Source organism: Eleutherodactylus coqui, chromosome 9 (assembly GCF_035609145.1).
Source record: "Eleutherodactylus coqui strain aEleCoq1 chromosome 9, aEleCoq1.hap1, whole genome shotgun sequence".
In the NCBI taxonomy this organism is placed as follows: domain Eukaryota; kingdom Metazoa; phylum Chordata; class Amphibia; order Anura; family Eleutherodactylidae; genus Eleutherodactylus; species Eleutherodactylus coqui.
The window spans coordinates 79,156,941-79,180,507 of NC_089845.1; the positions used below are offsets into that span (position 1 = coordinate 79,156,941).

General features: G+C 41.0%; 1 protein-coding gene across 1 annotated transcript in view; it reads left to right on the top strand.

Annotated features, from left to right (window-relative positions):
- The window catches only part of DLGAP1 (DLG associated protein 1), a 232,579-nt gene that overhangs the window by 196,004 nt on the left and 13,008 nt on the right, over window positions 1-23,567 (top strand). Inside the window, exons 8-9 of the mRNA XM_066579602.1 lie at window positions 11,730-11,821; window positions 15,051-15,203. Coding sequence (XP_066435699.1) covers window positions 11,730-11,821; window positions 15,051-15,203 — 245 coding nt within the window. The remainder of the gene's footprint in view (window positions 1-11,729; window positions 11,822-15,050; window positions 15,204-23,567) is intronic.

Here is a 23,567-nt window from a genome sequence, read left to right on the forward strand (position 1 = left end):
CTGTCAATGCTCATTAAGTATGCAAATAAAAGATGGAACGAAGGCTCTGCAGTACCATCTAATCAAAGGTGGCTTTCCTATGGCGGTCAATGTCCAACCTTCTACTTGTGGACACTGCCAAGTTGGTGTAGGAGGACTCAAAGTCCATGAAAGCTCCTCTTGCAAATATGGTAGGCAAATGAGAGATCGATAGCAGACATTGACTTATGGGGAACTACCATTTGAACGTCCCCAGACCCAGGTGCCCATTAACTTTACTTATTATACTGCTTCTATAAATGACGATAAGGAAAATGTGTTAAAGAGGACCTATCACCTCTCCTGATACGTCTGTTTAGTAAATACTTGTATTCTCCATAAAATAATAATTCTGGAACTCCATGTTGTGCCATTCTTGTGTTATTCCTCCTGAATACTTATGATTAAATTGACAACTGCGTCGTACCATTCGTACCAAAGGGTCTGTCCGATGAAGACAGGTTTTTCCAGACCTTCCCCCATACCTGATTGCCTGTCATAATCTGGAGCTATCTTCTGTGTTTTGCAATCACTTCCGTGTACTGCAGCCCCATCTGATGCTTATCAGGCAACATCTTGATGGTGAGATTTTTCTACTTTCACTTTCAAATCTATCCCATGATTCATCAGCACAGCATTAGCTAGAGGTTATACTATTCTGCATGCTAGGGGGACAGTTTAATTTTCATTACCTTCACATACACAGTTATAATAGAGGAGTTGGGATCTCCTCTATTATAACTGTGTATGTGTCCCCCTCTAGGCAGTTTCTGTGGTAGATTCATGTTATAGTATCAGACAGACTGAGAAATTGACTAGTTTCAGACAGCATGAACCCAAGTAGATCTGAGCTGCTCAGAACTGAGATCACATGACTATTTGACAGATAAAAGGTCAGGAGTCTCAGATAGAAACAAATAACTAAACAAGGTAATACTAGCTCAATTCTATATACTGGGGGGCTAGCTACATAATGAACGGAAAAAAAAATCACTAGAGTGGCCCTTTAACAAAATGTCGTGCCCTAGACAGTCTGATACTGTCAGCACTTTTTGGGCAATGTGAGCGTTTACTGGGACACCTCCAGCTAGTAACACCCAGTTGACAATTTACTCATTAAATAGATTCTCCCAACATCACTCTTTTTTTTTTAACTCTCTAGAACCTAACAGATAATGACAATAGGCAGCCTCTTACCTACAGTAATCCAGTTACCCCCTCCAGTGTTTTGAGCACAATGTGTGCCAACCCAAAACTGCATCTGTTTTATTGCGATACTTCCAGTGAGTCACAGCAGAAGACCTTGTAGATTATAATGTCTACATGTAATTTGAAGTCTGTAATCCTCAATAAATTTGTACAAATGTAATCCTGGCTAGTAAGTGCCTATGCTGTCAATTTCAACCAATTTCCACTCCTTTGCTGTAAAGTTCTGCCTAATCTTTGATTTGCAGAATCTGCCTCTGTTGCCTGAACCCGGCACCACACACTGATTGCTTGTCAGATCAAGCAGCGTAGAGAGGCTGTGCTGACTTCACTGCACATGCTTGCCCAGGATTTAGGGCAGAAAACTGTGCCTGCGCAGTCTCTAACGCTGGGGAGAGTCTCACTGAACACAGCAGCCAGTGAGGACTCCACTGTGCATGCTCGCCCAGGCATAAGGACAGGAACTCGCATATGTGTAGCTGCAAATACCAGGAACAGAGTGATAGATCATAACAGAGAGTGAGGGTTTCAACATGCATGTTTGACCAATGATGGAAGAATTATTGGAGGTCAAATCCAGTAGCAACAGGCGGTAAATATTGACAGAGAAAGGGGTCAGAAAGAGCTGGATACCTGAAAGTGTATATTTTTGAAAACAAGTTCATTGGGAGGATAGCATTATTTTCTTATATAGAATCCACTGAACCTCCAATTACATATTGGGAACACCCCTTCCATTTCTAAGAAGGATAACAGAGGAATGGCACAATGCAGAATTATACGTAAAGAGGCTCCAGAATTGTTACATGTGAAGGAATACAACTATTTGCTAAAACAGATATATCAGGAGAGGTGACGGGTCCGCTTTAATTCTTAAAGAAGCAGTTCTAGAAATTTCCTAAAATCGTTTTTATAGAAAACTACATTCTGTTAAAAAAATGAAGCACCTAGAAGGATTTCTTATTTTGCTGCAAAACTCGGCATGTAGTTACATCTCAGGCAGATATGCAATTCATTAGAGGTGTGGTGTGATTTGATGAATGGTCTTGTCACAAGAGGCCCTAAGAGTGGTTCCACCTTTGACCTATAAAAAGGCTTTCAGAGGCTACTTGTGTGTAGTGGACTTCTTTTTCCACTTATCTAGAGCTTGTTGACCACTACACGCCTCTACCATACAATCAAAGAAATTTCACCCAGTTAACAGAGTTTGAGAGGGGGGGGGGGTATTATGGGAATGCAAGAAGCTGGATGGTCATATTGACGAATTGCCCACCACCTGGGCTATTCTGACCAACCTGTTAGGAGGTGTTGGGGCCAGTGGATGTGCAAGGGCACACACACAAGGCAACTGGGCTATGGACACCCCCGACAGAGCCCTATTAGAGAGGATCGTCTGATTGTCCAACAGGCATGAGCAGCCTCAACTGTTTCGTTGCCCACCAACCAGAGACAAGCGGCACAATTCTATCTGTCTGAACCATTTCCAGGTGCTTGGCTGAAGGACATTTGGTCTCGCAGTGCGCACTACATCTATTGTCTTTGACACCCACGCACCATTGCTACAATTTGCAGTGGTATCATGAATGACAAAACTGGACTACTTTGGAGTGGAACCGGATCGTTTTTGCTAATGAATCCAGTTTAGTTTGGGCACTGATGACAGCCGTGTTCGTGTCTAGAAACCTAGGGGTGAGCGCCTCATTCCTACTTTTGCTGTAGAGCGCACACTATCCCTACTGCTGGTGTGATGGTCTGGGGGGCCATTGCATATGACAGTCAGTCACCTCAAGTAGTGGTATGAGGGACAATGACAGCTCAGGGATATGTTTAGGACATCCTGCAGCCACATGTGTTCCTCTCATGGCGGCTTCCAAGAGGCATTTTCCATCAGGATAATGCTCGGTCGCACACACAAGGGTGTCACAGGAGTGTCCCCACAACATTGTCACAATTCCATGGCCTGCTCGGTTGCCAGATCTATTGCCAATAGAACATATATTGTATCATTTGGGAGGCCAACTGCCATAGCCTATGAGTTTGTACGATTTAGAGGCTCAGTTACAGCAAATGTAGACCGATATGCCGCATGATACCATACAGAACCTATATGACACCATGCCCACCCGTATGACATCTTGTATCCAAGCTAGAGGTGGTACAACAGGATACTAGAGCCTCCATGCCTGCCCGTATCACATCTTGAATCCAAGCTAGAGGTGGCTCAACAGGGTACTAGAGCCTCCATGCCCGCATGTATCACATCTTGCATTCAAGCTAGAGGCGGTACAACAGGGTACTAGAGCCTCCATGCCCTCCTTTATCACATCTTGTATTCAAGTTAGAAGTGGCCCAACAGGGTACTAGGGCTTTCATGCCCGCACATATCACATTTTGCATCCAAGCTAGAGGCAGTACAACATGGTACTAGAGCCTTCCTTCAAGGGGTCAGTTTTCTGCAATAAACTATCTTTTTGCTCTGATAATGTAATTAACTACTTATATCATCCTTACAATCACACATAGAAAGCTTCATTGAATTCCATCAACTCCTTCTTGCTGCTTGATATTTTTTGAGTGTCTGTTGTGTTAGGATATAAATGTGACTCTCAGGTTATGTTGTGATTTGAATTAACTGCACCAAAATGCATTGTAGACCTCTATATCTGACTTGTGAATGGGATGTTACAACTCTAGCAATGCAAGCTTTACATAACAAGAGAAGCATCAACAGAGAACACAACAAAGCATGAGGACATTGCCTATTGACCATGGTTGTCCTGATGCTTTTACAATTTCCTGCCACAAGGCTAACTAGTTTCTAGCACTGGCTAACTTAATCTGTTCAAATACAGCTCTCCATAACATGAAAGTACTTTACCCTCTGTCAGGAGCTGACACCTCATCCTCACATGTGTCCCTGAAGCCTCCTTCCTGTTACCTTATTTCTAGCCTGATTATTATCTCTGCCCTCTGACACCATTGGCTGTGTCCTACTAATGGAATGTCTTTCTGCTTGCCTTACATCACTCCAAAACCATCTGTCAACTGCCTTACCTCCAAGATAACTAGCTCTGGTCTAAACTTTCTGTCATGTGAAAACTTATGTAGCCCTATGACCAGTTCTTTAAAACATGTTTACTTGCTGCTCCTTAGTGTGTGATGTCTTATTCAAACCTCTGTAGAGCAAGCTGTAATCCTTCAAGACTAATATTGGTTATTATTGCTTTTATACCATGTAAGGCCGGCTTCACACGAGCGTGACGGGCTCCGCCGCGTAATATTCCGCAGTGAAGCCCGTCACGGCGCCCCCCAGAGACCCCATACTTACCAGCGGAAGATAGCGTGAAGACGCTTCCCCGCCCACCGCCGTCGCGTCATGTGACACGCCCACCGCGTCACATGACGCGGTCGGCCGTGTCACGTGACGCGCCGGCCGCGTCATATGACGCGCGGCGGTAGGCGGGGAAGCGTTTTTTCACGCTATCTTCCGCTGGTTGCAGCGGGAGATAGCGTGAACGGACGGCTTCCATTGACTGCAATGGAAGCCGTCAGCGCGTACACCCGCGGCAAATAGAACATGCTGCGGGTGAGGACGGGAGATTTCACGGTGCGAAATTCCGCGGTGGAATTCCGCACCGTGAGCATTGTGCTATTAGGTTCAATAGAACCTAATAGCAGGGGGCAACGCAGCGGATTTGTGCCGCGAATTTACGCGGCGTAAATCCGTTCGTGGGAAGGAGGCCTAAGTGTCAGCATTCATTTCATATCATATATGGTTATTCTAGATCTAAGAGCACATATAAAATGTAGGGTCAGTGCTCACAGAAGACCATAGTGTGGAAACTAGGATACATTTAAAGACATTCTATGTAATGATTGGAGATATATAAAACATGATTATGGGATTTAGTGTTTATGTTAACTGATGTGTCAGGATGGGTGTCTGGATGTAACTGGATACATATGTAAGCAATCTGTCTTTAAAGACACTATGAAGTTTTCACGCAGTTGAAAGACATTTAAACTTTATTGTTGGTGGCAACCTTTCTTTCCATTTCACATTACAGGAGTTGAAGCATTTAATTTTTTTTTAAAAAAAGGACATGTGCTAAAAAGCATATGGTCTGACCACAGCAAAACTCAGGAACTTGTGCAGTACAAGTATTATTTATCATATTAAGTTACAAGATATTTTACCTCTTCCCCCTGGGTGGTCCACTGGGAAGGAGTCACATTTAGTTTGGCTGAGGTAGCGTGTACGCTAGAATTATACAGGAAAACTTGATGCTGGAGTTCCCAGAAAGTGAGAAAAAATTGCAGGTAGAACACCCTTCACTCTTAGATTTTCCTAAATCTGGTTTCTGATGAACGTATTGTAAAATGTCCATAATCCGTAATACTAATGTGTTACAGGTGACACTACAACCCTATGTCATCAGTATTTGATCTGTATTTACCGCCGTGTACTTTATTTTCTACTGGGCAAATACTGATCTGCAAAAAATAAGTCATAGCGCGCTTTTAAAAAATGGCCATGAGAAACACGGCTATATAAATAGATACATAGACTTATATTAGCTTCGGATTACAGTCAACAAAACACAGACCAAGTGCAGGGGTAAAAGAAAGCAGCCTAAGGCCTCCTGCACACGTGTGGGGCGGACCCCGCATGTGGGATTCCCGCAGAAGAGTTCGTCCCGGTGCCCGGCCGGTGACCCCTGCGTATCTGTCCAGCGGCTCTGCACAGCGCTGCGGATGTGCCATCCTTGACTCCGTCGCGCATGCGCAGTAGCTGACAGCGCTCTGGAGTGACAAGTATCCTGCGATACTTCCCCAGTGCTCACTGCGGAATTGCTGTGGGACGGGCGGTTCCTATTGACTTCAATGAAAGCCGGCCATGCGTAACCCGCACAAAAAATCACAGTATGTTGGGATTTATTCTCCACGAGCAGAAAATCACAATCGATTTCCGTTCGTGGAGATGAAATGGCGTTTTGCCTTTGAATACTATGGGCTGTATTGGCTGCGAAGTCTGGATGCGGACGCCCGCCGCAGACTCCGCAATGCAAATATGCCCGTGTAGGAGGCCTAAAAATGGTTTTCTGGGTTATATGAATTACTAAGGTGCTTTCATATGGGGTAGAAAAACAAACCATGTTGTTAGATTTTTGCTGCGGAATCCACGGTGGGTGTCCACACCACACATCTGCAGCAAATACCGTCCATAGCTATGGAAAATCGATTCTTCCTGCACATGAGCAGAAATCAATTGCGCCCATGTGTTTAACCCTTAGAAAATGCGGAGTTCAGGGCAACCGAATGGTGTCAATTTGCTGAGGAATATCCTCAGCAAATTTGCCTTACGTGATCATACCCCAACGTGGAAGTAATTACCAGCATAGAGTAGAAAGCATGTATTCCCTTAGCTGTTACTGATTGGTTCCATCATTTCCTGACATGCCCTAACCCCACACTGGGTAATACACTGATGTTATACTATATGAACATTCTGCAGATATGCCCAAGTTTCAGGAGTTAACAGAACTTTGTAGACATAGTTGGCCATAATTATATTGTCAGTGCTAGCCCATGTTTGCCACAGATGTTGCATTGAAGTTTCATACAATTAAAACCCCAGGTATCCCGACATTTACAGCTAATCTGAGTGTAGTTTTTCTAGAGGGGCTCGCTACAGAAAATCTACATTGTATTGAATGCATTTTCCTTGAACTGCTGCAGCTAACATGAAGCCTGGCCACTCCTAGTAAAATGATCCAAGCCTTTGTAGGACAAAGCAGCCCTTGTGTGAAACAGCTGCTTCATGGAGCTAGCTCATTACAACTTGACAACAGCCTGTAACACTGCAGGGATCTGTGTGCCATTATCTCACTGGCAGCTAAACTGCTTGATAAACTCAATAGTTAGTATTCCGGGCCAGCAACACAAACTGTATGTGTATGGGTGCAAGACATATGCAGACACAGACAGGAGATGCCAGTGGGTATATTTGGGAGACAATTGTTATGATTACGTTCGTGGGAAATACAACATTTCAGAAATGTAAATTTTTGTTGATTTGTTGAAATTGATAAATAAAATGATACATTAAAAAAAACAAATAAATAAAATGTTTCTGACAGCAGCGGCCAATAAAAAAAGTTTTGCAGACTAAGAATCCCCATGTAACGTTGACTTGACCCGTCTGAGTCTTTGTCAGTAGCTGAGGTGCTCACCTTCCTTTGCTTGAAGACTGAAGCGCCTTCTGTCTGTCTTGAAAGCACAGCAGTCAGTTCAGACTTGCAAAGATAAAAGCATTCTTGACATTATTAGCTTCCTAGTAACAGGACAGCCAGGCAGATTTACGGACAATGCTTAACCAGATACCAGTCCATTTCTGTTGTTATCCTCTGCAGTTCACAAAATAAGGAATCAATTATGTCTTCCTTTAATCAAATTGCTGCTATAGAAGAAGGAAGGGGTTTCTTAGTGAGTCTACAGGTGCACATTCATGTATGGTGCATACTTGGGAACTCGTACGATAGTAAAGATTTCACAGCAGAGAAGTAAACTAGTCTACACCATTTGTTTCTACAATTTATTTCTCGTTGCTTATATGGCACCAACATATTCTCAGCGCTGGCATTGCCTACATCAGGATATGGTAAAGTTAAAGGGGTATTCCAAAACTATTTTATTTTTTCTGTTATGGCTGAAGCAGAATGTGCTGGCCATAGCACAGTGACACAGGTTGGTATTACAGCGCAGCTCTCATTGAATTCAATGGTAGCTGCACTTGCAATACCAATGCGGGCCTCTACGCAATGGCCAACACTTTCTTCTTCCTTCGCTGAGCACAGTGATAGCGGTCTCTGGAATCAGCTGATCAGCTGGGATCCAAGTGGCAGGTCCCCACTAGAGATGAGCGAGCATACTCGCTAAGGACAAATACTCGAGCGGGTATTGTCCTTTTCGAGTACCTGCCCGCTCGTGAGAAAAGATTTGGGTGCCAGCGGGGGTGGGCGGTGTGTTGTGGGAGTGAGCAGGCGGGAGAGCCGGGGGGGGGGGGGGTGGAGGGGGGAGAGAGAGATCTCCCCCCGCTCTCCCCTGCCGCCCCCCGCCGGCACCCGAATCTTTTCTCAGGAGTGGGCAGGTAATCGAAAAGGACAACACTCGCTCGAGTATTTGTCCTTAGCGAGTATGCTCGCTCATCTCTAGTCTCCACATCTATTAATGACCTGCCGGTTATCAATAGAGATTTTTTTTAAAAGGTAGCAGAATACCGTTTTAACTGGAATAAAAAAATATTTTTTAACACCCCAAATATAATACAGATCATTTATTTATTACTTAGGTAGTGCGGCTGATTATATATTTCACACTGTTGTACAGAGAGTGTCATCACACTGCTACTGTACATGTCCCTGATGGGGTACACAATGTGTTCTGCATATTTCAAATACACACAGACAAGTGAGACCGTTTCATAAAAATGCAGTTAAGCAATCAGTGTGTTTTTTGAGGGTGAAAAGAAATCTGTGCAAACTTGGAAAACTACAAGGCAACAATGCTAATCGCCTGTAGACATTGCAGATTTTTATATATATCCTGTTTCCCTGAACATAAGACCTACCCTGAAAATAAGCCTTACCCCAATTACCTGAGCTTTCTGGATTCTTGGGGAGGCTTGACATATAAGCTTTACCCTGAAAATAAGCCCTATAAGCATTACATTAGAAAGAAAAGGAATACATTACCTAGCAGGATCGGTCCAGGTCCCTCCCGCTGATCTCTGGAGCTCCAACGTGCTTCTTGCAGTCCTCGACCGCCCACAGAAGATCACTTTCTGGTTACAGGATTCATAAATCCCACCTCCAGGAAGCGATGGCTCTGATTGGTTCTTGAGTGCTGTTCAGCCAATCAATGCAGCGCTCAATAAACCAATGCAATGGCTGTGATTGGTTCATCGAGCGCTGCATTGATTGGCTGAGCAGCGGTCGAAGAATTAATAACAGCCATTGCGTTGTGGAGGCGGGATTAATAAATTGGACAATTAATGCCACGGCTCAGCACGTTAGAGCTCCGGAGAGCAACAGGAGGTACTTTTACAAGGCCTGCTAGGTAAATAAAATAAGACCTAGCGCCTCTTTTGCAGCAAAAATTAATATAAGACAGGGTCTTATTTTCGGGGAAACGCAGTGTGTGTATATATGTAATATTTATATGCACATGTGCAACAAGGAATAGTAGTTGCCATAATTGTAACTTGTAATACATACATACATCATAATATTATAGTAATATCCTGTCTTTAGTCAGCATGTATAAAGGATAGCATACAAAAGCCCTAAATTTAAGTTAGAGAAAAGTACGTGATCAGCTTATGAAAACACGTTTCGGGGATAACCCCTTCGTCAGTTTAGCTGGTGTTTAAAACATACAAGCGATTGGTGGGTCCCAAAAGGGTTAATGATTAGATCTGTTTGGCTGTGGGGTGCTGGTCAGCCAGGGCAGGAGCAGGAGAAGTTCCCTACTTGCTGTACCCTGGAGTGTTGCGCCTTCTCCACTGCCAGCTTTTAGTTCTATTCTCTTACTCTATCACGCCCACCCAGGTGGTGCGTCATCTGGTCAGGCAGCACCTCCACTATTGAAGGTACCACTTCACTCTCCTTACCACTTGTACAGTATCATTTTTCACAACAAACACAACTGTACGGGTTTTGCTCCACCCCTCTTTTTGCTCCACCCCTCTTTTTCCTCCTTGTCCACTAAATTTAAGTTAGGCCACTTCAACACGTGCAATGCGATATCACTGTAAGAAAATCTCAGCGATATCGCATCTGCGTTCTATGTGATAATGCTGCATTTTCTCGCGTCAATATCACGATTTTGTGTTGCTACAACATTGCACGACTCTACATGAGTGCTATTTTGCTGGGAATTTTTTGGGGGGGGAGGGGGTCTTGAAATATAAGCCCTATCCTGAAAATAATTCCTAGATGCATAAAAAAAAAATATTAATACACCACCTATCGGGCGCTGTCAGCTCAGGCAGCCTGCGCCACTGTGAGAATATAAAATCGTGGCATGCTCTATACAGCCCTATGGAGCCTTCCTCCGTGTTGCATCGCATTGCACGAAAATGCAGTTTCCGTGAGGTGCGATGCAACTTTTACAATAGGAAATCCTACTGCAAAAGCCCTAAAATAAACTCTATATGCATAAAAAGAATAAATAATAATAATACATCACCTATCAGGTGCTGTCAGCTCCAGCGCGTCTTCTCTGTAGCTCTGGCACACTTTTCTGTAGTCTTCAGGCAGCCCTTCTTGGATTAGAAGTTTTAAATCCCCACCCTTAGGAAGCGCTGGCTGTGATTGGTTCTCAAGTGCCACAGCTCAGTCAATCAGGGCCAGCACTTGATGAACCAATCACAACCATTCAATGAATCAATGGCTGTGATTGGTTCTTGAGCGCCACGGCTTAGCTAATCAGTGCCAGCACTTGATGAACCAATCACAGGCGCTCGAGAACCGAATCAACTCATCAGCATGTTGTTGGATCTCATCGATGACTGATGTTGACGGATGGCTACTCCTCAGCTTATCTGCAATTTTGGTTTCTCCTGCTTAAAACTTTTTCACCCAACACTGAACATTGCTAATGTTTATTACAGCATCCCCATAAATATTTTTCGGCTGATTATGGATTTCCTTAGATGCACATCCCTCCTTTGCCAGAAATTCAATGACAGCTTTGTGTTTCTAATCACTCAGTCTGAAAAAGCAAAGCAATGAAAGCATGTATTAGTAGAGTAAGGACACCTATATAACATAACCTGTAGCTATTCATAGTCACTCGCATAGATAAAAAGGTACAGACAGGAGACATTACTTTTTGATTCACCCTTTTATGTAAATGGCATGTGTTAAACATATAATATGTCAGAGTAGTAGTGTGCTATTGTAGCGCTATAAAGAAAAAAGTTTGGTACTGTGTTAGCCAGTAGAGGAAAATGTGATTGTTCTCAGTGAGAGAAACCAGGTAATCTTGTAGATATGGTACCTTTTAATGGCTAACAAAAAGACATGATGTTATAGCTAACTTTCCAACCCTAAGTAAGTTCAAAGGCTCGCTATACAATCATGACTTTTTGTTAGTCATTAAAAGCTATCATATCTGCAAGATAACTTGGTTTCTCTTACTGCGAACAATCACATTGTAGTACTGTCACATGGATGATTTAACTGCCAGGTAGCTACTCACTGGGTACACCTCTACATTGTAAACTCCAAGCCCTTGTCAAGTCATAACATGTGCTTTAGGACCATTGCACTGCGCTGTCAATGCGCATATCTGCACTAAAGTGATGGGTCCCTGCCATCTCTACTGTGACTTGAAGGTGTAACCATAAGATGACTGCCAATTAAATATTTCATGCAACATGTGATATGGTGAATGGTTATCACTTATCAAACCAATTTAAGATGTTCTCTGTATCCTTGCAGTCTTAGAGAAGATCCGCAGTGCGGTTGGTTGTGCCCAGCTCCTGATGTCACAGAAATTCTACCAGTTCAGAGAGCTCTGTGAAGAAAACCTGGTATGTAAAACCCATATTCTACATAATGTCACCACTTTTTTGCTTACTCTGTATATTGAATTGATTAAAAAAATATTAATCATGTGGATAAATATAAGCAGCTGACCTGGCATGCTCATTCATTTAGGAATTTTCTGCACCCTTTTATTGTGTCTGGTTCAACATGCTCTACAATTACAGAGAGTTTTCCTGTTTATAATCCCCCTCATTACAATTCCCTGGCAAACATCAATGACTTGTATTGCATACAGCAGATTGTTTGTGTTTCCATATTACATTTGTCCAGGCATGCTTACTCCAGTGCTAGCATGAGTAATTGTATTCCTCTAATGCACTGATAGAACATGCCTCTCTAGTTATTAGGTATTAGCACTTCTGATGACCTAAATCCCAGTAATTGCTGGAATTACTCTTCTTCGCCTCACATCTGTCATATATGATTTTAAAATGGGAAAATAGTGGAGCAGCTTAGCAATGACTTCAACTTCAGTTTATATTTTTGGATTGGTTGTTGTCTTTCCCCCCAAGGTCACCTTGTTAAGCTGGGCAGATGGATAATAATTTACTAGTATGTTATAAGTCAGAAAATGAAGGAGATAAGTCAGGGTATCCATACAACTCAGTGCCAGGATCAATCAGTTGGCCAAGTCCCTGGTAGACCCAATCACTATAGGACAAAGCAGGTAGGTAGGTAACGAAGGGTAACAATTCTTATGCTAAAAAATATAGATTTTTATATAACCTATTTTTAGGGAATATGATGTAGAAATACATTAACAATTTGTTTATTAGTAGTAACGAGAGGCTTCCAGATGGGCTGCACATCATTTTGTGAATACCTATGAAAACTTGCCTGTGGCAGAGTTTAATAGGCAACATTAAGAAATTAATATAGAATGCAGTACTGAAGTATTGCAGTATATACTACAAGCGATCAAATGATCACAAGTTTAAGAACCTTATGGGGACTGAAAGAAAGATGTACAAAAATGTTTAATAAACGTTTTAAAACAGTAAATAAAAAACATTAAAAGTTTCTTTAAATTCCAATTTTTCCTATAAAAAATCTAAACAATGAAAAAAACTGCATATTTGGTATCACTGTGTTTGTAAAAGTCCGAATATTGCACTACTTATCCGGCAAGGTGAACACCGGAAATGAAGAAAAGTATAAAATGCCAGGATTGTGCTTTCTGGTGACCCTGGCTCCCAAAATAATGCATTAATAAGTTATCAAAAAGGTGTATGTATGACAAAAGATTAAAAATGAAAACGGCAGCTTGTCTCGCAAAAAACAAGCCCTCACACAATCCAACTGATGAAAAAAACCTTGCATCGCACTCACATGCACATCACACGGTGTTCAATATTTTTTACTGTCCCATTGAGAACAATGGGAACCTGAAAAGATAGGACATGTCACGATGCAGTGCGGAAAAACATCGCTCATGTATATGACTCCAATCAAAAGAATGGGGTTCATATTCACGCAAGAGTCTCGGACGTGTGAAACCAACCTAAAAGTAGTAAAACATAAAAGAAACTGTATAAATTTGGTATTACCATAATTTTACTGACGATCAAAATAAAGTTCATATGCCATTTTTAGTGAACCCTTTCATTTCACCCCACTTAAAAACTTTAAAAAATTGTTTCATTACATATATGGTACATTAAACAGTACCATTAAAATACCACTCATCCCACAAAAAATAAGCCCTCATACAGCTATGTTGACAGAAAAATGAAAAGTTATGGATCTTGGAATTTAGGGACAAAAAAAAAAACAAAAACAAGAATTTGAACATCTCTGGTCTTGAGGGGGTTAAAGGAATTCTCAAACGCTGACCACCCCTTTTTAAACAGATCAGCTTATTGTCGTGGGTCAGGCATCTTTACCACATAGTGATCAGATGTTATAGTTGGGAGAATCTGTGTCTGGCCTTATTAAAGAAACCCTCTGGTCCTGGACAAACCAAGATGGCTGCACCACTTCTCCGACTACCTGAAGCACACTGAACATTGGTAATCTAAGACATTACAGGTTGCTCTGATTGGCCAGCACTGCTCACATGAGGAGCCCTGGCCAATCGCAGCAGTGTCTAGTGTCTTAGACTACAAATGTACTACCAATACACAGTGCACTTCAGGTAGTCAGAGAAGCAGTGTGGCCATCTTGGTTTGTCCAGTGCCAGAGGGTCTTTTTAAAGGGGCATGGCCTCTTTATATATTTTTTAAAGATGGTCTAGAAACCATGTAATGAGGTATATACTAAGGCTTTATGTCTTCAGAATAGTGCGAATGCCAGTAAGAAGCCTCATTCATTCTCCTCTGAAAGTCTTCTGCTCTAGTCTCCTATGCCGCACATCGTATTAGTCAATAGACGCTGCTGATGGACACGTCTGGTCATGTCTATGAGCTGCCATATGTAGGATGGCAATACTGTGTCGGAAATGCAGAGGAAAGGGGGTGGAGCTTCTCACAGATACATTGGCGCTACTCTGAAGACATGAGGCTATTCGTAAATGCATCATTACATGGTTTCTAGCCCATCTTTAAAAATATATATAAAGTTTCCAACCCTTTAATAGCTGACCATGTAATGCATGGACAGGTTGGGTCCGCTAGACCATTCTGGCCCGTAAAGAGGGAGCTTGAGTGAAGGCTCTTCTTTTATGTTGCCCACATGTCTGATGGACAAGGTTTCTCTTAATGGTAAAAACCTTTTAACCCAATTAGACCCTGTTTGCTTTTTTCTGTGAAAGTTTGTTTAGGTTCCTTTACATGGGGCAACTGTTGCGTGCGTAAGTGCTTAACAGCCGTCCCAGGGACTATTGCTTCTGTGCTTTTACCGCCTGTCAGATAATGAAGGTGGACCAGCTGGAGATCTCTTCTGGCTGCTTACCTCCATTCACAGTAAACAGGCAGCCGCTCAAAGATTGAATAACCTCTGTTTAGACGGGCCAACAGTCCCTTGACTTTTAGGAGAGCTAAAATCCAAGCTCGCTGACAAATGCGCGATGTGTCATTCAGTGCCCTGTCGGTGGCCACTTGTACATGGGTTAACTATCACCCAAAATTGCTGTTTTCAGAAATTATTTGGCCTTTAACGGTCTTGTGTAGCTATCCCTTTAGAATTACATATGGCTGCCAATTTTATTGATAGATAGAAACCAACAGAGCCACCATAGAAAAGTACCAACCTAATCCCTATTGTGTTCTTTGGCAGAATCCTAATGCACATCCAAGACCTACTTCTCAGGATTTAGCTGGGTTCTGGGATATGCTACAGTTGTCAATAGAAAACATTAGTATGAAATTTGATGAACTTCATCAGCTGAAGGCCAACAACTGGAAACACATGGACTCTTTTGATAAAAAGGTAAGTCATTTATACAAAAGCATTTTTGCAATATAATATTTACAATACTAAATGACAATGTTGAGCTTTTCCTATATTATTAGATAGATACAACCATAGGGATTATATAACCTGTTGAGCACTGGTAGGACTAAGCCTTGACCAACAACCCAAGGCTCATTCCTCTGTACTATACTGGTTGACTGCTTCTCAGTATGGCTGAAATGAATTGTTTGCAATGGCATTTTGTTCTGTTGAAAAAAATAGGCTTGCGTTATATTTCGGTGTAAAGCGCAATCATCAATTTACTTGCACATTTTAGGAGGTGCTACCAAGAAAATTAAGGAAGCACAGAAAACACCACTGAGCCTGGTATTTACTACAAAAAACAGCAACAAAAACTGCAAAGGAACCTCTGCCATCCTTCTACACTAGGACACAATAAGCCCTTTAACTTATTACGTGTAATTATTTATATCTTTTTGGTGGGGTGTTCATTCTCAGGTAATATTTTAATATTTTCCCTACAAGATGAATCCTTTGCCGATTGTAAAACATTTCACTTCAGATGCCGTTCTGACAAGGTCTGCAGCTTTTATTTTTGACCTCCTTTTTACAAGCTAACCGTTGGGTTTCCACTGTCCTGGATCCACCAATGAATCTGTAGACTTTATATCATTAGGTGGTGTAAGGTAGTGTTATTGGAATGATTACTGTAAAAAAGCACAATTTTGACTACATTTAAAGGAGCTTGCTTAAAGTAAACCTGTAAAAATCATCAATTTCAACATGTGCATCTTTAATTGGTGGGTTTACCGTACACTTTAGCTATAGAGAATGATCAAATCTTCTATTTTCTGTGGTGTCTTTTGTCGTACTAGGCTGTATTCACACCACATTTGTCCGACTGAGATTTGTGTTTGTATTTCATTTTTCTTTTCAGGGTTTCTTTAGTGTAGAAAAACAATTATCAATTCTTCCAAGAAATTTTTAGTTAAAGGGGTTATCCCAAGATGGATTTTATCACCTATCTGCAGGATAGATGATTAAAGCCTGACCGGTGGGGATCTCACCGCTGAGCCCCCCACTGATCCCAAGAATGGAGGTCCTGTGACTAGTGGTGAGCGAGCATACTCACTAAGGGCAATTGCTCGAGCGAGCATTGCCCTTAGCGAGTACCTGCCCGCTCAAGAGACAGGGTTCGGGTGCCGGCAGCGGGCAAGGAGCTGCGGGGGAGAGTGGGGAGGAACGGAGGGGAGATCTCTCTCTCCCTCTCTCTCCCCCGCTCACCCCTGCTGACTGCCGCAACTCACCGCTCCCCCGCGCCGGCACCCCGAACCTTGTCTCTCGAGCGGGCAGGTACTCGCTAAGGGCCATGCTCGCTCGAGCAATTGCCCTTAGCGAGTATGCTCGCTCATCTCTACCTGTGACCACTTCTTCTCATAACTGCAGGCTCAATGCACACTCCCATTTTTACATGGAGAGGCAGTTGCATATGGATGCCACCCTCCATTATTCTCAATGGGGCTTAAAAAAATAGCTATCACATCAGCCCCATTGAAAATGAATCGAGCAGCACTGTGCATGCACTACCATCACTCCATTAAATCTCCTCCTCACTGAGAGGGTACAGCAAGCCCGCAGTGATGATGAGGGTGAAGGGGGGACCCGGCACACCCTTCAGAGGTGAGACCCCCATGAACAGATTTTTATCACCCATCCTTATCTTCTGGTGACTGTTATAACCAAATGGGATTGTTTAAAATGAACAATTCCTTTTAAAAAATAGAAGTATACTGCCAAAAATGGAATGCAAATATTAGCTTTTGTCTAATGTTTTTCCATTTAAAGGGAAATGAAGGCTTCTTTTTTTCCTAGATTGCTCAAAACATGTACTATTTATATGCACAACCTGCGCTATATATTTAGAAACAACTGAAAACGGATTCCCATTGCAATGAAAAAGTTTTCTAGTAGTACAGACTGGCATAGCAAGCTATACCATTGTGCACCTACCAAAAAGTTACCCTGTACGTGTAAGCCAAAATAACCCACATGCTATCCGTTGGCATTATAAAAATCCATGAAAACACTGCAGTATAAAATTGTATATTTTTTGCGCTTTAATATATATATATATATATATATATATATATATATATATATATATATATATATATATATATATATATATATATATATATTAAACAAAGGCCCAAAAATGTGGTGTGAGCACAGCCTATATAAGCAGAAAGGATGAATACAAAGTCATGACCGCCAGGTGTGGAAATAACATGATGCAGAATTCAGACTTTCTTGATGGATATTGCGGAAACACCTGGAATTAACGATTCTGTGCAACCTGTTACTCACTCGAGCATTTTTCTGCTTGTTGGACCAAACAGCCGGACAGGACACTTTATGGCCATCTTAAGACAGGCGCGTTGATAGATATTGTTGTAACAATGTGTGGTAGCTAGAGATGAGCGAGCGTACTCGGATAAGCACTACTCGCTTGAGTAATTTGCTTTATCCGAGTATCGCTGTGCTCGTCCCTGAAGATTCGGGTGCCGGCACGGAGCGGGGAGCTGCAGGGGAGAGCGGGGAGGAACGGAGGGGAGATCTTTCTCTCCCTCTCTCCTGCCCGCTCTCCCCTGCTCCCCGCTGCAACTCACCTGTCAGCCGCAGCGGCACCCGAATCTTCAGGGACGAGCACAGCGATACTCGGATAAAGCACATTACTCGAGCGAGTAGTGCTTTTCCGAGTACGCTCGCTCATCTCTAGTGGTAGCCATTTATCATACCTCATGACCAAAGTAATGTTCCGTTTTAATGAACGACTTTTTTGGTTCACAGAATACATAGAAATAAATGCATACAATATAAATGATATTCACTTTCACTACATAGACTACAAACTGAATATTGCTATGGCATAAGAATTAGTTTTAAACAAAGATGCATAAAGGATGTGACTAGACGATCGGATTTGTTTTGTATTTTTGTACTAACATAAAGAATTCCGATCGTCATGTGTGACAATCGTAGATAAATTGACTTATATAAAATCCCAACACTATATCACAATACTGGTGACCGGTACTAAAATAACAATACTGTACTTGAATAGGAAGGCGGGCATGTGCTACATGATGGTAAGGTGCACGGATTTGAATTTTGTGGCCCCTGTAAGAGAGAGAGAGCGTAAAACCTAATTGCAAAGTTGAAAAGTACCATGTAAGACGCAGAAATCTGCTTTGTGTGTGTCTATAAGTCTCGTGGGACCACTGCTATGACTGAAGTATGGGAAGTGGCTTCCTTCTGTTACGATATGGACATATCATCCAGGAAGTCATCCATCGTCCCCTCCAGGAGATTCAGGTAACAATCTGAAATGAGAGTCCCTGGAATGCACACTGGTCCAATGGCAGCTCGTTACATACTTGCTTCAGTCATAGCAGCGTCCCACTGGACTGGTGTAAGCTGTTAAAAAAGTCCACTTCAAAGAAATTGAGACACACAAACATACAAATGTACAGTATACAGATAAGCATACAATTTTAGGTGAGGCCAAAAAATCAGGAAATTTCAAGACAACAGAAAATACATATATTTTGACCTCTTTTGTCACTTTGAACAGATTTATATATACGTGTGTGTGTGTATATATATATATATATATATATATATATATATATATATATATAATGTGTGTGTGTGTAGTATAAAGTATTAACAAACTCACTCAAAATTGTATGCAGAATATGTATACAATATATTCTATGTACGATCTTGAATAAATTTGTAAGCACTTTGATATATATATGAAAAAAGTATTAACAAAGTTACTCCAAATTGTATGTAGAATACGTATATAATATATTCTATGTACGATCTTGAGTAACTTTGTAAATACTCTGAAATATATATATATATATATATATATATATATATATATATAAATGTATTTATGTAAACCGGTGTTCAAAGTGGCTAAGGATGTCAAAATACATGAATTTGCAGTTTCTTTGATTATTTCTATATATATATATATATATATATATATATATTCTACATACAATTTTGAGTGACTTTGTAAATGCTTTTCATTTCTTATCTTGGCCTGAACCTTAATTGTACCTTGTATTATAACCTAGAGCTGCTTTAACAATTTTGCTGCCACATACTGGAAACAGTCAACAGACATTGCCCTAACACTTTTGCTGAGCTGTTATACTTTTGGAGAGAAAATCTAGTTCTATACATGAAATAGCTGACAGCTGAACACGGCCTCCCTCAACACCCCCATAAAAGGCTACATGACCATGCCTGTTTATTATCGGGACAGTATGGTTGACCAATAAACATTAGAAAGTCACCAGATACCACAGAAATTCGTGGGTTCTTTGGATATTTATGTAACGTATGGTTAGTCCTAAATCAGAAGTGCTGTGGTGTAAGGATGCTGGAAGTTCTCAGCTCTGATGCCTCCAGAATTGTGAATGCGGCTCTAGATCAGATTAGTTGAAGGTCAGTACCTGATAAGTAATACAAATTCATTTTTATGCAGATTAATTCTATGTGCAAAGTATAAAATGATGTAAAGATGTGGGTAAATCTATAATGCCCTGTAGTCACAAATATTTAGAAATAACAATAAATGGCAAAAGTGCTACCTAATAAGCTATAGGTCTACATGAGCAAAAGTTTCAGCTTTGTGGCTATTTTTTGTATTTCGCATTAGTAGCTATTCTATAGTTTGTTCTTTCGGTTTAGTGAGTCATTACAGTGCCTCCAAAGTAAATTGGTAAAAAAGAATACTGTGAGTATGTGATATGTACTATAACCTTCTTATCTACCTCACCGGAAGCAATAGTCTTCCATCACTGTAATTTGTACTCAGCTTAATGACAACGATATTAACAGTGTTAGGATATGCTCACATGGATGTGCCAGAGACATGCTAGAAATTACTAATGTTACTTGCCTGTACATAATGACAAGACATGAGAGAGAGTCTCCCATTGTAGTCAATGGGGTTCGTTACTCGAGTAGAGCTCTCGAATTTTACGAAAAGCTTGAATAACGCGGACCCGAGCATTCGGGTGCTCGCTCATCTTGAGTATTAACATGATTAGTATCTTCAATAGACCAACATTAGAGATTTTTGGGGTAATTTCCTGGGACTCCTCAATCTAGGGTTGCATTTGCCCATTTGCCATATGGCAGAGTATCAGACAGACTGCTCAGCTTTGAAAAGGGAAGCGAGATCCGACTATATCAGTGATATATTGATTATTTTTACCTTCCTGTAGACAAGTAAGTGACTGCAAGAAAGCCTGGTACTGGGCATTTTTGGTTCATCAGGGATTTTACATTATTCATCTCAGTCACAAGTAACTGGATACTATTCCAGTCGATCTCCTGGGGACCAAACATTATGGCACTCATTCACTAAGGACTGGTCACTATTCCACTGTATAACTGGATTAGGCAATTCTGTGTGGTGTCGTTGTGTGATCTAATATGTCAGGATAATTGCCATGTTTCACTAGCCTCATCATATGGATAGCTTGCAGTCCTGTAATTCTGAAAATATTCAGTTTTTTTGATCAGATCATTGTTATTGAAGTTCTATATTAAATACGATTGCCCCTTAATTTCTACACATGTATACATGCATAAGAAACATAGACAAAACATATCATTACCCAAACCCAACAATATAATTTACCATAACTAGATTTAAGCAAATCATAATCACCCTCATCCTCACCAAAACAAATATTTAGAAAAAAAAACTCTTACCCACCTTCTCTCCTAGCTCCCTCACCCCCTCAAAATCCCATCAGCTTTTCTATAATACTTCAATACGACCAGCACTCGATATAAACTAACCATTTTATATATATATATATAATAGCCATGTTCCCCAATTTTCTTAAACTTACTCAAACAGACTCTTTTTTGATGCTTTCACAGATACGTATAACCTCTCATATCTTTGCGACATAATGTCCTACTGTCTAGGGGGACAGGTTGCATTGCTCGTAATCTGCTTCCGCGCCTTATACAGTGCTCTCTGAATGCTAAAAACATCATGCCCATCAAGCTCATCAACAATACCCAATATACAAGTTCTGGGATTAAGATATATCAACAAGATATATTTTTAATTATCTGTAGTACCCCATTCCAAAACTCACACAATTTTACACAATCCTAGATAGTATGCATTAAATCTGCACCATCCATATAATATTTTGGACAGTCTGAGTTTATTGTAATACCCTCGATAAAACAACATTAATGGAGTACAATAAGCTCTATGCACTAAATACGATTGCGATACACGATTCAGGTAGCAATATCACTGGAATCATACGCAACACTGCAGCCTATTTATCTTCACTTACATGGCCTAAATCATTTTCCCATTTTTCTTTTACCTTTATTGGGAGTTGTACTAAATAATAGTAAAGGATCTGTCTATATAAATAAAATATTACACCCCTCGTAGCTCTAAAACACCCCAAAAAAAATTCACCAAAGGGTATTGGACTGTAAGCACAGATACTGACTCAACCTGAACAGCAAACACATGTTGTAACTGAAGGAAGTGGAGAAATAATTATGGTAAACAACATAAAGCTCTCTAAATTGTTCAAAACTAGAAAAAAGCCCCCCAGAATGTGCCTGTTCCAAAAAGATTACCCCTCTCTTCTCCGATGGTGAAAATCTCTCTCACTCTGGCAATTTAGGGCCTCCTCTAGAGGGGGGTGTATATAGTTGCTTAAATGTATTCCCTTATTTAATTATTAAAATAATTGTCAGATATAATCCCCTTTTTCCTCCTTTCATCTCTCTTTCACATATGTTTATAGGGGGCTACAATATGTCATTTTAGAAACGAATCTACTATTTAACCCCACCCCATTGCATACTCCCCACCACTTCAACTGTTGCAATTGAGACGCCAAAAAATATATCCAAGCAGTTGGAATTGTCAACCCTCCAGACTCTTTATCCCTTTAAAGGGTCTCCAATTTAATTTGACTAAATTTCTTGTTCCATAACAAACTCTTCAATATCATATGTAATCTAAAACATATTGTGATGGAATCCAAAGTATCTAAAGGAGTTGTGGCATCAAACCCATTTTGATAAGATTTCCCCTACCCATTATCGACAGTGGGAGACAATTCCAGACTATGGCCTTATCCTCAAACCGTAGTACCAATGGAAGCAAATTTGCTGAAATATAATCTTGAGGTGCCTCAACTCCCAAATATTTGAATTCCTTCACTATTTGTATGTATGATCCAATGAATAGTTCACCAGCAAGGAGTCTAAAGAAAGAGTTCACAGGGTTCCTCCAATTTAATCGTGAGACCTGACATCTTACCAAATATATAAAAAATGGACATAATAGGACTCATTGATCAATCACATCTCTCATATACAACAGCAGATCATCTGCATTTAATGGGATACATTCCTCACTTTCTCCATACTGCAATCCAACTATATCAGGTGATTGCCTTATCTAACCAGCCAGGGGCTCGATTGCCAAGGCACCTCTACTTTGTTTCTCTCTCCAACACTATACATCCTGAGATATGACCATTTACCCTCACTCTTGCCCTTGGCATTGCATACAGCAGTCTAACCCATGCCACAAATTCCTCACCGAAACCCATCCTATAAAGAACAGCCTAGAAATAATTCCACTCGACACTGTTAAAAGCTTTGCAGTTTTTTGAGCCAAATTAATGGATTCAAAAGTGAATGGGATCAAAACTATACTCTATGGACAAAAGTATTTGGACGCTGCATGTTTACAGAAAAAGTACTTTATTCTTTTATTTAGTAATGTGTTGGGCCTCCTTTTGCTTGTATTACAACGGCAACATATTGATATGTACTTTCCACAAGTTCTCTGTAAGTCTGGGCAGGAATAGCTCATATTACTCATGCAGTGCTGTAAGAAGAGATTGTTGTGAGGATGGGTATGGGTGGCGGTGTCGTACCCGTCGCTCCAGTCTGTCCCACCTGTGCTCGATCGGATGAATGAATAGTTATTACAAAATGAGCAGCTTTTATTTTACCCATGCCCTTCCCAGCATACCGTTCGGCAAACTCAGTATTTGCATATTTGCTGATTTTCAGCAGTGTCCAAATACTTTTGTCCATATAGTGTATAAATGAAGGACTTATGCTTCTCCTTCTTCCTGGATCCCCTTCCGGCCTTGGCTCAAAAAACTGCATCAAAAACTGCCACAAAAATAGCAGCATACCAAATAAAAATTATGTGTCCCTAAGGGTGGCTTCACATACAGTAAGTGGATTCAAAAGAAATGGGAAATACAAAGGAAGGTCTTGTAC